Raw genomic sequence first — 14,948 nt, 5'->3', positions numbered from 1 at the left:
CCTGGGAGCAGCTCTGTGGCCTCCTCTGGACTCTGAAGAGCATTCCCTGCTTTTGGTTTTCACCCCATTATTGCCAAGGATTCCCTGGAGCACTTGGCCAGCCCAGCAGCTCCTTGGGCCACCCCAGGGGCTGAGGGGTGGGACACCAGGAGCGTGGAGAGAAGCTCCCACTGGCCCCTGGACCTGCAGAGACGTGAACAGGGGAGCTGCCCCCTGCCTGCCCTGCACAGCTCTCTCCAGATGACCTCCCAGCTGGAAGACAGAGCCGGGAAGAGCTGAGGCTCTGCCCAGACCAACAGGGCTGATCCCTCCCCTGGGCACCCCACCAGCCCCTGCCCAGAGCTGTGCCCTGTCCGTGCCCCTTGGCCCGCCCGGGGGAGCACAGCAGACCCCAGGAATGCTGTGCCACCTCTCCCAGGATCTTAATCCTTATCTAAATTCATCCTCACGCCTGTCTGGCTTTGAAAGGAGCGTCAACTCCTCATTAAAGGACACGGTGAGAAGTTTCTCCTTTGAGCACGGTAAAGCTCCAGCGCCTCTGGATGGAATTGCAGGGCCGTAATTAACATTAATGACACTCCTAAGGAGCGCCACAGCCCGGAGCAGTGGGATAATTCCAGCGCGGAGCCAGGTTGGTACGGGGGCCACTCATCACTGTCACCTCACGGTGTGCAAACCATCCTTTGAGGGGGCTGGACACGTTCCAGGAGCTGTGCACAGCTCCACAGCCTTGGCTCACCGGCAACAGCCGCGAGATTAATCACGGGGATGATTTGGAAGCACAGGGAGAGATGCTGCTCGTTTTGCTCTCCAAATTTTGCTCTCCAAATTCCCGCACTTCCACTCTCTCCCCCTGGCAGAAGTTCCAGGCTGGGGCTCTGGGTTCAGGATAAATAACACAGTGTGGAGATCATGGAACCACAGGATCCTTTAGGTTGGAAAAGATCCTTTGAAATGATGGAGTCCTCCCATGGTGCCACATTCAGACAGTTTTCACGTCTCCCCAGGGATGGGGACTCCAGCCCTGCCCTGGGCAGCTGTCCCAGGGCCTGACCTCCTTTTTAGTGAAGAACTTTTCCCAAATTCCGCCCTGAGCCTCCCCTGGCCCAGGCTGAGGCCGTTCCCTCTCCTCCTGTCCCTGTTCCCTGGGAGCAGAGCCCGACCCCCCCGGCTGTCCCCTCCTGGCAGGGAGTTGTGCAGAGCCACAAGGGCCCCCTGAGGCTCCTTTTCTCCAGGCTCAGCCCCTTTCCCAGCTCCCTCAGCCTCTCCTGGGGCTCCAGTCCCTTCCCCAGCTCCGTTCCCTGCCCTGGACACGCTCCAGCCCCTCCAGGTCTGTATTTTCATAAGGGACCCAAAACTGATCCCAAGGTTTGAGGTGAGTGACAGGGGACAGGCCCTGCCCTGCTGCCACCCCAGGGCTGGGACAAGCCAGGTGCCACCTCGGGAAGATGCTCCATATGGATTATTTCCACATGTTGGCAACGTCCTGCTGCATCCACCTGCTATGCAAACATCCACCTCCTGCTCACCCCCAGTGCCAGGAGCCCAGCTCCTGCCCAGAGCTGGGGGATGTCACAGGAGCCGCCTGGACGCCGCTCTCCCCAATCCCACCCATGTGGAACATCCAATAATCAATCCACCAGGTGGAGGGCAACTGCTACAAGGGGAAACGTCGTTATCATCAAGGTTGAGAGCAGCAGAATTAATGACCCATCAGGGCCTATTTAGGACCAGCTGAAATGATTAAATGTGAGGCACAGTCTAAGCACGGGCTGCTCGGTGGGGTGGGGCGATGGACACCTCTGCTCCCAGGTTTTTGGAGGTCTGGGATTCAGTTTTTCACCTCCCTGCCCTCTGGCCCCGGTTGGGCGCTAGACTCGGCCAAGTGCCACAGGGAATATCCCATTGTCATTGGAATTTGTGATGTGGGATGGAGAAAAACACCCCCGGGACAGAAAGGGTCTAGAGTTCAAGTTGGAGATAAGACAAGGAAAAAAGAAAAGGAGAAAATGGGGCTGTGCTCTATCACCGGTTCACATCTGAACTTCACGTCTGGCTTCACCCAGCCAGGAAATCCTCATCCCAGTCTGGAAAAATCCCCCCCAAAAACACCTCGGTGCCAATGGGGCAAAAGGGAAGGAAACGAACCCTCAGAAGGCTTTGGACCACCAGGAAAACATCCACACCTGGAATGTCACTGCAACAACACAGAATAAGGAGAATCCATGGAAAATTTAGCCAAAATCCGGCTGCCTTGGGCCTGGTCCCAGCCCAAACCTGACCTAGGTGCACCACAAAAATGTCCAGTCCTGTCCAGCAGCTGCTCCACGCTGGAGCTCAGCACGTCCCCGGGCTCAGCTAGGTCGGGTCATGCCCTGACCCCCCTCTCCAGCTGCTTCCCAGAGGATGTTCCTTGAGGGCCACGGAGTTCATGGATCTGGCCAGACAGCAGCGTGGCAGAAGGAGCCACAGCTGGGACACAGATGTGTGTGAGGGTTTGGGCTCAGCTCCCCTTGGCAAGGGCCAGGGGACAAAGGGTGGGTCAGGGCATGGGTCTAAGGAGGGGTCCGAAGATGGAGGGTGGGTCAAAGGACAGGCCTGAAGACAAAGGATGGGTCTAGGGATGGGTCAGGGGAAGAAGGATGGGGTAGAAGATGAAGGGTGGGTTTAATGAGGACTCCAGGGATGAAGGAGGGGCCTAAGGATGAGCCAAAGGACAAAGAGTGGGTTAAAGGAGGAAGGATGGATCCAAGGGTGGGTCTGATGAGGAGTCCAGGGATGAAGGTCCAAGGACAGGCCTAAAGATGAAGGAGGGGTCCAAATAAGGGTGAAAGGATGAAGGATCTGTCTAAGGATGGCTCTAACGAGGGGTCCCAGGATGAAGGGTGGGTCCAAGAACAGGTCTGAAGAGGAAGGATGGGTCTAAGGGTAGATCTAAGGGTGAAGGGCAGGTCTAAATACAAAGAAAACGTCCAAGTCCGAGCCAAAGGATAAAGGATGGATCAAAGAAGGGAGGATAAAAGATGGTTCCAAGGGTGGGTCTAAGGAGGGGTCCAAGGCTGACAGCTGGGGTCAAGGACAGGCCTAAAGAGGAAGGACACGTCTAAGGATGGGTCTAAAAATGAGGAATAGTTCTAAGCACAAAGGAAAATTCCAGGTATGAGCCAAAGGATGAAGGATGGGCCTAATGAGGGATCCCAGGATGAGCCCAAGGACGGGTCTAGTGATGAAGGATGGGTCCAAGGATGATGGATATGTCTAAGTATAAAGAAAAGGTCAAAGAATGGGCCAAAGGACAAAGGCCAGGTCTAATGAGGGGTCCAGAGGTGGAGGATGGGTTCAAGGGCAGGTCTAAAGATGAAGGCCAGGTCCAAGGGTGGGTCCAAGGATGATGGGTGGGTCTAGGCAGAGGTCAGAGGACAAAGGATGGGTCTGAGGGTAAAGAGCACCAAGCCCAGGGCAGCTCCTGCCTCCAGAGATCCACTGGACACCCTTCCACGGGTTAACACAGGAGCTGGACTTCTGTTCCTCAACTAATGGATTTTTAAGACCTCCCATTCCAAGTTTGTTTCTTCCCTGGCTCCTGGCTGATGGATAATCATTAACTATCCAGGAGAGATTCCAATGGCCCGTGGAATTCATGAGGTATTAAATGGGCATTATATTATCAGCCACTCTCAATGTTTTGTTTCCGTTTCAGGACCATTCCTGAGATGTTTATGGGTTGTGGATTTATGGAAGTCAGGGGATCTTTTCAGGAGTAATGTTCCGTACCTCAGAGTTACGGTCAGCAGCTGGAGACTCCATGAAGGAAAATTGGAGGCTGGGAGCTCCAAAAAAAACCAACAAAAATAAAAACTTAACCCGTGCCTCAGAAGGTCTCGGCACACAGAAATGATGGATTAAACGCTGGGAATAAGATCCAAAACACAACATTCAAAGGAGTTTATGAGCTGTCATCGAGAATCAAGGAGTACACGGTGGCCTTGCTCTGGAGGGGACCCGGTTGCTGCTGCTGCTGTCACAAATAAATGGTGGTGTTTTATTTTCTGTCTGTGCCGCCGAGGTGGAAAAATCCGGGGGGAGCAGCCCTGGAGAACCCTGAGGGCTCCATTCCATCAATCCCGACCCACAGCTCATGGGGAGACTGATTTCTCCTCCTGCCAAAGTCACCCCTGGCTCCCCAGAGCCCATTTCACGCCATCCTCAGCTGGGGAGGAGATAAAGGGACTTGGGACAAGGGACAGGACACAGGGAATGGCTTCGCAGGGCTGGATGGGATATTGGGCAGGAATTGTTCCCTGGCAGGGTGGGCAGGCCCTGGCACAGGGTGCCCAGAGCAGCTGTGGCTGCCCCTGGATCCCTGGCAGTGCCCAAGGCCAGGCTGGACACTGGGGCTTGGAGCAGCCTGGGACAGTGGGAGGTGTCCCTGCCATGGCAAGGGTGGGACAAGACTGTCCTGAATGTCCCTTCCCACCCAAACCATTCCATACATCAGCCTGAGGGACACCAGCCTCTCTCCTGGGAGGGTCTCAGAAGGATCCTTGCAGAGAACAGGCAGGAAGGGGGAAATCTCCACCCCAGATCACTCCAGGAGATCCCACCCAGCACTCGGGATCCCAGGAGTGTCCTCACGCTCTCGGCTGTCCACATCCAGCCCCTCCTTCCATGCTGGAACAAGACAGGGAACAGAAAGCCCCAATCCAAAGCAACCCAAGAGCCCAGGGGCACAACTAAAACCAGAAGGGGTTGACCAGGGAAGGTCCCAGATCCTCTTCCAGGGATGAGCTCCCTCCTGCAGGAAGCACAGAGGACTTGGGGGACACAGGAGTATGACATTAAAAAAAACCCCTGTCCTCAAATTCCATGGCCACAGCCATAAAATAACAATTAGCTGAGAAGAGCCTGAAAATATTTCCATTTTAATCCACTTTTTATCCGTGCCAGGCATTTTCCACCTCATCCAGGCTAATAAACAGCTCCCACTCCAGCAAGGCTGTGCTGGAAAAAAAAAGAGGAGCAAAAGACGAAGCTGCCTCTTTAACGCACTAATTACAATCCCGAAGCGCTAATGGGATTAGCAGGCAGGATTTAGTGGTTGTCTCCTGCAAAATCATTAAGTGCCATTAGAGAAAATGAACTTCCCTGCTTCTCCAAGAGGTTTGCAGGAATCCGGATCCAACCCGGCGCAGCGGCCCCTGGAGCACAACGGGGCCCTGTCAATATTGGCTCTTCCCCTGATTAATTCCCTAATCAGGAATTGGAGTTGCCCACTGGGAAGAGAGCACTGGAGACACTGGGAAAACTGGCTGCAGCCAGGGAAAGGAATCATGGAATGGGTTGGGTGGGAAAAGACCTTAAAGCTCATCCAGTGCCACCTCTGCCCTGGGTAGGGACACTTCCCACTGCCCCAGGCTGCTCCAAACCCTGTCCAACCTTCCTTGGACATTCCAGGGATCCAGGGGCAGCCACAGCTGCTCTGAGCCACCCGGGAAGGTGGAGAGCGATGAAGGCAGAGGGGACATCACTGTGTTTGTGTCACTCCGTGTGACATTTCCATCCCCACACCTTTCCCGTGGCAGGGAATTCCAGGCATTCCATCCCCACACTGGGATACAGCGGCCAGAAGATATGATGGTGTCCGAAGCTGGTGTCCCAGCTCCATGTCAGGGTGACCAGGAGTGCTGGAAGCTGTCCCTGCCCTTGGAATGAGATGAGCTTTAGGGTCCCTTCCAGCCCAAACCCCAATTCCTTTGATCCTTGACTGACTACAGCCCGTTTTCCCAGCGTCTCCAGGGCTCCCTTCCCAGGGGTGCCAGGCCACTTCAGCTCAGGATCATCAGGGAACATCCAGCGACCAGCCTGGGGATCCAACAGGGGAAGCTCTGGCCTCGGTGAGGCCTTCTCCAGCTGAGGGCAGGGCAGGGATGGGGGCTGGAATGCCGACAAAAGCGGGATAAGGGAGAGGCCGCTCCCTAGGAACGCGCCCTGGGGACACGGGGATGCTCCTGGGGACAAACAGAGCAAACACTTCTTTCCAGTGCCTAAGCACGAGGCGGAGGGTGGCCCTCCAGGAGGCATTTTCCAGCTGAAATGGCTTTGTTCCCAAAAGCTAAAAGCCTTTGGACTCCAAAATTCCCAGCTCGGGGGAAAAGGATGCTGGATGATCGCGCCCATCGGGTGCAGCGATGGCTGCCACAGCCCGGGGGACGGGTGACACCGCGATGCTGAGGCCACCAGACGCATCTGCCACCCCCAAACACGCCTCGCTTCCCTCTGCCCCAACAAGGGGAGCTCCAGGGCAGGCTCTGGGGGCACCTCCGGGGGTTTAACCCTGCCCATGTCCCAGCTGGAGCTGCCCGAACATCAGGGACAGGCCGGAGAGCCTGAGCTGTGCCAGGGCATCCCTGCTCCCTCCACAGCCCCCCGGACACTCTCCCCGGGATTCTGGCACAGCCTTTTTCTCCTCAAGAACCCCAAATTCGGGGACGAAAAGAGCAGTTTGTCCTGAGATCCTGTTTTGGGAGCCAGCTCCGCCCCAAAACATCCTCAGGGAAAGGAGGTGATGTCCCCAAAGCGGCCACCAGGCCCGTCTGCCACCCCATGCCACGGCAGGAGAAAGGTTTTCCGAGCAGGGCCACCAAGAGGGGTGGAAAGGGATGGGAAGCGACTGTGGCGATGCCAGGGAATCCTTTCCCGGCACAGCAGCAGCCTCTGCCGGCACCGGAGGCGCAGAGCAGGAGCAGCGGGGATGTGACAGAGCCTGGAGAGTCCCGACACCGCCAGGGACGGGAAAGATGCCGGGGGTCTTCAGCACATAACCCGTCCTCTCCATAAGGATTTATAAATCCATATACCCACTGTTCATCTGGAAGGTGATTATTCCCGTCTCTCTCCGGCAGTTCTCCCGACCATTCCCGTGCAGCAGCTGGAAAACCCAGCCCGCCCATCCCACATTCCGGCATGTCAGCCAACAATCCCCGAGCCCTGGGTGCTCCCCATGCAACCCAAAATGAGATCCGGGGGGAGCAGAACCGGCACCATCCCATAACATCCCCGCTGCGAGGAGCCTCAAAAAACGGAATTTCCACAGGAAACCTCCGGCCAAGACGCCGACATTTAGGGATGAATGTGTTTTCCCGAGGCGCTGCCAGGAGATTTATCCCCTCCACCAACACGCACCAACAACCCGGGGCCACCACTTACTTGGGGGTGTGCGCCTCATCCACGCGGTGCCCCAGCTGGAACTCGTGGGATTTGCTCCTGTGCAGCGCCGTGAATCCCGGGATGAGGTGGATCAGCTTCCTCGAGGAGGGCGGGGGCGTCCCGGGGGGCTTCAGTTTGTTCCTGCGGCGCACGGGCGGGGTCCCCGGCGGGGTCATGGTGGTGACGATGTTGGGGGTGCGCGGAGGGGTGTGAGCGGCGTGCCGCTGCCGGGGCGACGGCGGCAGCGAGCGGTGGCCGGACTCGAGCGGCGGGCACAGCCCCGGGTGACCCTCCACGGTCAGACGGTCCACGTGCGTGTACATGGGCCCGTGGGACGCCGAGGCGGCGTGGCAGTGATGCTGCCCGCACTTGGGCTGCACCTTGGGGCTCGGGTGTGTCCTGCCCCAGGGGCCCGGCTCCGCGGGGCAGCCAGGGCTGTTCTCCTTGCCCGGCTCCGTGCTCGGCCACTGGATGGTCCAGTCCTGCTTGGAGAGGCTCCCGCCTGCAGAGAGCACAGAGAGGCGGCCATCAGGTGCGGCAGAGGCCGGGATGTTAAAGATCCCATCCCTGCAAGGGTTTGAGGGTTGTGGATGGGGCTGGGAGCAGGTTTAGTGGAAAGAGTCCTTGCCCACGGAACGAGGTGATCCCAAAGGTCTCTTCCCACCCATATTCCATGGCTGATTCTACCCTGGCACTGCATCCCAGCAAGAAGCTGCTCTGTGTTACAGAATCTGGGAATGGTTTGGGATGGGACCTTAGGGATCATCTTATCCCACCCCTGCCATGGGCAGGGACACCTCCCACTGTCCCAGGCTGCTCCAAGCCCCAGTGTCCAGCCTGGCCTTGGGCACTGCCAGGGATCCAGGGGCAGCCACAGCTGCTCTGGGCACCCTGTGCCAGGGCCTGCCCACCCTGCCAGGGAACAATTCCTGCCCAATCTCCCATCCAGCCCTGCCCTCTGGCACTGGGAAGCCATTCCCTATGTCCTGTCCCTCCAGCCCTTGTCCCCAGTCCCTCTCCAGCTCTCCTGGAGCCCCTTTAGGCCCTGGAAGGGGCTCTGAGCTCTCCCTGGAGCCTTCTCCTCTCCAGGTGAGCACCCCCAGCTCTCCCTGCCTGGCTCCAGAGCAGAGGGATGGGTGGCCTGAACACCACAGGATCATCCAGTGCCACCCCTGCCCTGGCAGGGACACCTCCCACCATCCCAGGCTGCTCCAAGCCCTGTCCAGCCTGGCCTTGGGCACCTCCAGGGTTGGGACACTGACAGCTTTCTGGAGATCCCCCTCTGGAGCCTCAGCGCTCCAAGTGAGGGATTTTCCAGGGCCGGAGGTGTCCCCACGTGTCCCCACCATCACCAGCTCCCACGGCCACCCCCAATGGTGGCACTGGGATGGTGACAGCCCTCCCCCAGCCCAGGCTGATGCCCCATCTCCCCCCCATCTGTGCCATTTGTATAATGAGGGCGCTGTAATTAAAAAATACCAAAATAATTGCAATATATGAAAAAATTAACAGCGAAAAATTCCTGAATAATTGTAAAATATTTTTAAGTAACAAAAAAAAAATTCCCAAGTAATTGTAAAAGGTTAAAAAATATGTATCAGCAACGGAATGAAAGATAAAACAGTATTAAAAACTTTAAAAATTAAAATTAATTCATTAGCATTAATGAGAAATTAATGTCAATAAAATTATATTGTTTTTAGAAATTAAACCTAATTATTTAGAATAAAATATAAGTAAATAATAATTTAAAGGGTTTAGATTAAAATCATCTAACTGAAATGAAAAAGAAATCAAAATAAAGTAAAACAATAATTTAAAACGCTAAAATCAAAACAAAATAATTAAAATCAATGGAACTACAAATAAATTAAAAGAAACAAAAATGTTTTCAATTAAAGTTAGAATAAATAATGAAATAAAAAAATAAAAACAATAAATGTTTTAAAATAAATTATTAATTACTAAGATGAAGAAATAAAAATAAACCAAGCTAAAAAGAAGAATAATAAAAATATTTACCAAAAAAAAAAATTAAAAATCTCAGCGTATGCAAATCACGGCGCGCCTATGCAAATCCTGCTCTTCCCATTGGCCGCTTCGCTCGCCTTGATTTGCATAAGGCCGAGCCAGCCCGGTGTTAATTAGCGGCGTTAATGAAGATGCGGTGCGGATCTCCGTGACCGCCGTGTCCCGGCCGAGGCTCCCGGGAATAAAAACAAGCCCCGGGTTGGTTTTTTCCCGGCTTAAAAGCCCCGGGAAAAGGTCGGGGAGCAGGAAGGCGGCGGGTATCGAGCATTGCGCTTGATGGGATCAGCTTAAACCGGGAATGCGCTTAACAGGGAAAAAAACAAACCACCAAAAAACCAACAAAAATATCCCAAAGCTCCTCTCGCTCCAAAGCCTGTTAAAGGCTGGCGGATTCCGCTCCCTCCCGGCTGCTGCTGCGCTGGTTCCCGGCGGGAAAACCACGGGAAGATCCGGCACGGAGCGAAAGTCTCCTCTGCGCCTTGACGGTCTGATTGCTCCTCACAACTTCGGGGTGTTGTTTCGATCCCAAATATTTGGTGTTTTTTGGATGTCAGCCCCAGTCCCACGGGCCACCTCTCCTGTCCCTGTGGATGCTCCCTTTGGATGAGGTTGGTGTCATTAATCCCCTCGGATCCCTTCCTCCGCCCCACTTCGTCAGGAAAACTTTTCCCGACCCACTCCATTAAAAAAAAACCAACAGGAAAACAAACTCCTGGGAAGAGGAGGCAGCGCTGGGATGCAGCTCGTGGATGCAGAGATGGAAAACCCCACCCGTCACAAACAACAAAGAGCAAAGAGTGCTTTGCTGGGTATTCCCGTGGGAGCCCTGCATCCCAGCTGCTCCTCGGGATGCTCCCAGTGCTCCTTCCCTTCCCAATAGCTGCTCCCAGGGGAGCAAAGCGGAGGTTTTGGACTGCCCAGGGGGGTTTGGGAGCCCTCACAGTCACAGCAGCCACATCCCTCTGGAACAGACGCTGGGATCACCCAGCTTGGCAGCACGGGGATATCGACTCTTCCCTCCCCTCCAGCACACCAGCACGGCTCCCAAATTCCCTCCAAAGCGGGATTTTTCCTGCTTTTCCCTCACTGCTCCCGACCCTGCCTGAGCCCGCGCTGTCCCCGGGCCACCCTCAGCCTTCCCAGGGCTCATAAATATTCCATTCCCGCTCGTTTTTCCCGGTAGGACACTTCATAACCTCCGCACATCCCTCAGCAGTCACACCCCATCAACTCCTCAGGCCGCAGCTGCGCTCAGATTTATATTAAATTAATATTGAATTAATCCCACTCCGAGATCAAACCCGGTAACAAACCCCCACTCCCACGGATCCACATCGGAGGAAAACCCGCCCCAGCGCTGTTAACACCCCAAAGCGGGGGGTTGATGTGGGTTCACTGCTCTGATTTAGGGGATGCTCCGGGGTTTTCCCTGCTGGCCCCGGGATGCTCCCAGACTGGGGAAGTGTCTCCTTTTCCGAGCCCATCCCGGCAAAATCCATCTCCATGAAACAGCCTCCAGCTCCCCGCCCAGGCAGGGGCAGCCTGGGAAATTAGAGCCTTCTAATTAACGACTCAATAAATAAAGATGGATGGGAAAGGTTAATCCTGAACCTCATTCCTGCTTTATGGATACAAATCTTGGCGTCTCGGAATTGGCCTCTGCGGCTCCTGCCAAGGAATTCCGGCTTCTAAGGAGGATGCAACTTGTTCATTAATGACATTTTTAGGATGAGGACAATCTCTTGCCTCTCAAGGAGATAAAATGCAGCTAAAACGCAGATTAAAAGGCATTACTGAGGTGCATTCAGGGCTCCTTTGGGGGGGCTGTTCGTATCCCAATGGATGCAAAATCCCAACACTGCATCCAAAAAGAGCATTGCTGCCATCCCGGGATGCTTTTTATCCCCATCCTAAAAACTTCCAGACAGCTCCTCGGGGCTGTGCTAACCTCACCGTCATGGAGCCATGGAGCCAGCCAGCAGCTCAATATCCCTGGAATCCAGGGATGGGTGGATGGAGGGATGGATGGAGGGATGATGGATGGAGGGATGATGGATGGAGGGATGGATGAAAGCAGCACAGCACCCCCTTAGCCCACCCCAAAGCCACAACCCCAGCACTGCTCAGTCCCCAACAGCCCAGGGGGACATTCCCAAGGTCCCAGCAGTGCTGCTCTGCCCGTGCCAATCCCACATCCCTCCCAAATGCGCTGCCTGGACCATAGGGAATCTGGAGCTGGCCTGGCTGGGTGGGATGAGCGGCTCCCACTGCCCACCCTCAGCCCAAGGCTTCCCTGGCCAGAAATCCCACTATTCCCAACTCCCTGCCAGCAGGAGAGGGGCAAGGACTTTGCTCCTGATTTCCCAGGGGATAAAAAGAGGGGGAATTCCTGGGATGGAGCCGTTTGCTTGGCAGAGGAAGGGAACAGGGAGCCCCCCTGGTGGAGCTTCCCGCCCCCAAATCCTCAAGAAATCCAGGGAGATTCTGTCTCCTCCACTGCCTGGGAGCTCCTGCACTCCTCAGGGCTCTGCCTGTCACTTCCCTGTCCCCAAGGCTGTGTCATCCATGGGACAATGCATCTCCAGCGTGGCACGGACCCACAGCAGCTGGCCTTTCCAAGGATCCTGATCCTCCAGCTCCGGCGGGGCAGGAATGGCCACGGCAGCATCCCGGCAATGCCGAAGGGATGGAGCAGCCGCCGCCGCCGGGAGCAGCGGGATGATGGATGGAGTTAAATGGAGCGCCGGGAAAGACAAACACTCCATGCCCGGCCGGTTCTCTCCTGCCGAGATCCAATGGACCACCAGGAATGCTGGCAGCCCCACCAGCTGCCCCATTAGGGAGCAAATGGAGCAGCAGCATCCCACAGACCTCCGGCACTTCCAGCTCCTCCAGCCGGAAAACTCCGGAGGAACGAGAGAAACTTCCCTTCTTCAGCTGCCGAGCCAAAGGCCAAGGAGGATTTTCCAAAGCAGGGAACTCCCTGGGCCGAGAGGGCAGAGGGGGAGAGTGGGATTTGTCTGGAGCAGCCTTTAAAAGTCAGAGGTGTTTAAAGAAAGGGCAGCTGAGAGCCTTCCCGGGGCTCCCAGGGAGGCACCTGCCTCAAACGGCAGAGGCGCTTCATGGAAATGCCGAAGGGAGGGAGGCAGGAGCTGGATTTAGGGAGCTGGAGCCGGGGGATGATCCCCAGGGAATGGCAGGCGGGGCTCAGACAGCCTCACCTCGCCCCACTGTCCCCAGCACAGGGTGGCACTGCCACTTGGTGCCATGTGGGAAGCCTGGAGAGGATCCAGCACCAGAACTGGTGGATGTGGCCAAGGTCTCAGCAGGTGGGACCTGGGATCCCTCTGTGGGACATTCCGTGCTCTGGGGACACTGCTGCTCCCACAAAGCTGCCCCTCCTTGAAACTGTGTCACATCCCTGTGACGCGGCACTGTCCCCTGCTGTCCCCAAGGGCTGCTCCACATCTGCAAAGGGCAGCAGGAAACCCAGCCGGGCTCATTCCCAGCCTGCCAACCCCTGGATGAGCTGTGTTGGAGGAGCCCCTCTAGAGGGGCCAGGGGCCAGGCAGAGGGTCCTGGGGTCCCCAAATTATGGGGGTCTGGGGTCCCCAAATCACGGGATTGCTGCTGCCCCAGAGTCACCACTCCCTGTGCTGGCAGTGACCACCCCGAGCTGGCACCACAGTTGGTTCTGTGGTGCCATCCATGGGGATGGGCTGTGCCAGAGGGGCTGGAGCGTGTCCAGGGCAGGGAACGGAGCTGGGGAAGGGACTGGAGCCCCAGGAGAGGCTGAGGGAGCTGGGAAAGGGGCTGAGCCTGGAGAAAAGGAGCCTCAGGGGGCCCTTGTGGCTCTGCACAACTCCCTGCCAGGAGGGGACAGCCGGGGGGGTCGGGCTCTGCTCCCAGGGAACAGGGACAGGAGGAGAGGGAACGGCCTCAGGCTGGGCCAGGGGAGGCTCAGGGTGGAATTTGAGGGAAACTCCTTGACTAAAAGGATGATCAGACACCGGCCCAGCTGCCCAGGGCAGGGCTGGAGTCCCCATCCCTGCAGGGATTTAACACCCGTGTGGATGTGGCACTTGGGGACATGGGGCACTGGTGGCCTTGGCACTGCTGGGGAACGGCTGGACTCGCTCTTAAAGGATCTTTTCCAACCCAAACGACTTTGTTGTGACCCATCCAGGCTCGGCTGGACGCGGTGCCGGCGCAGCTGCAGCCGGAGCGGCTCCGTGCAGCGGCTGAGGAGCGGAGCTCTGCTGCCACCGCCCGGGGAGCCGCGGGCAGCGCCGGGAAGGGCGGGCGGGGCTGGGGCATTCCCGGGAACGGGGCTGGGGATGGGGGGCTCCGCTCTGGGCCGGCCGGGGGGCGATGCTGGAGCTGCCGGGTGTCGGAGCTTCCCCCTGAGCCCCCTGAGTGCGGGCACGGCGGGTCAGGGGACCCTGTGAGAGTCACGGAATGGGCTGGATTTGGAGAGACCCTCATCCAGTCCCACCCCTGCCATGGGCAGGGACACCTCCCACTGTCCCAGGCTGCTCCAAGCCCCAGTGTCCAGCCTGGCCTTGGGCACTGCCAGGGATCCAGGGGCAGCCACAGCTGCTCTGGGCACCCTGTGCCAGGGCCTGCCCACCCTGCCAGGGAACAATTCCTGCCCAGTATCCCATCCAGCCCTGCCCTCTGGCACTGGGAAGCCATTCCCTGTGTCCTGTCCCTCCAGCCCTTGTCCCCAGTCCCTCTCCAGCTCTCCTGGAGCCCCTTTAGGCCCTGGAAGGGGCTCTGAGCTCTCCCTGGAGCCTTCTCCTCTCCAGGTGAGCACCCCCAGCTCTCCCAGCCTGGCTCCAGAGCAGAGGGGCTCCAGCCCTGGGAGCAGCTCCTCCTCTGGCCTCACTCCAGCTCCTCCACATCGTTCCCATGCTGGGACCCCACAGGCAGGGGCAGCTCTGCAGGTGGGGTCTCACCTGGGCAGGGCAGAGGGGCAGAATCCCCCTCTCCTTTCCTGCTGCCCACACTGGGGGCTCAGCCCAGGGCAGGGGGAATTTGGGGTCCCAGCTCTCACCCAGCAGCACCCCCAAATCCTTCTCCCAGGGCCGCTCCCAGAGCAGCTCCCAGATGTTCCCTCAGGAAATGAGTGCAGCCCCCGGGGTGCGGGAGCTCTGCCGCCACCTGCATTAACGCCACACTCCTGGTGCCACCATGGCAGGAGGGTGTCACCCAGCCCCGGGGCACAGAGGTCACTGACCAGACTTGTGGACGCTGCGCAGGCAGGACAGGGACGCGTTCAGCCGGGCACACTCCTCACTGTTGGCCCCAAACTTCTCCACGGTGGCACAGACCTGGTCATCCGTCATGTCCAGCAGATCCTCCAGGCTGAGCTGCCCAGGGGCGATTTCCTGGGGGAGGAATGGGCCGAGGAATGAGGGAGGAAGGATAAACCACCCCGGGGCATCCTCTGAACCTCGGGGAACACCGGGGACAATCCATTTCCTTCAGAGCACGGACCCAAACCCATCCGTTTTCCACCTGAATCTCGAGGAAAACCCGGAGGAACTTCAGTTTTCTCTCCAGTTTTTCTAGTTTTAGACGTATCCAGACCCAGCTCAACATCTGGGAGCTCCAGGAAAAGCAATCCCAGGTCGGGAACGTGCAGCTCCATCACGGAATTCCCTTTTCGCTGGGGGTGGGAATGCCTTTGGCTGCCACTCCCTCACTTC

General features: G+C 57.2%; 1 protein-coding gene across 1 annotated transcript in view; it reads right to left on the bottom strand.

Annotated features, from left to right (window-relative positions):
- The window catches only part of LOC136369130 (kinase suppressor of Ras 2-like), a 50,669-nt gene that overhangs the window by 29,019 nt on the left and 6,702 nt on the right, over positions 1 to 14,948 (bottom strand). The window contains exons 3-4 of the mRNA XM_066331797.1: positions 14,477 to 14,627; positions 7,207 to 7,708 (exon numbers count right to left, since the gene is read on the bottom strand). Of these exons, the coding sequence (XP_066187894.1) occupies positions 7,207 to 7,708; positions 14,477 to 14,627 (653 nt within the window). The remainder of the gene's footprint in view (positions 1 to 7,206; positions 7,709 to 14,476; positions 14,628 to 14,948) is intronic.

This window comes from Sylvia atricapilla, chromosome 17 (assembly GCF_009819655.1).
Source record: "Sylvia atricapilla isolate bSylAtr1 chromosome 17, bSylAtr1.pri, whole genome shotgun sequence".
Lineage (NCBI taxonomy): Eukaryota > Metazoa > Chordata > Aves > Passeriformes > Sylviidae > Sylvia > Sylvia atricapilla.
Note: the sequence above shows the minus strand (reverse complement) of the source record. Positions and strands in the feature narration are given on the sequence as shown.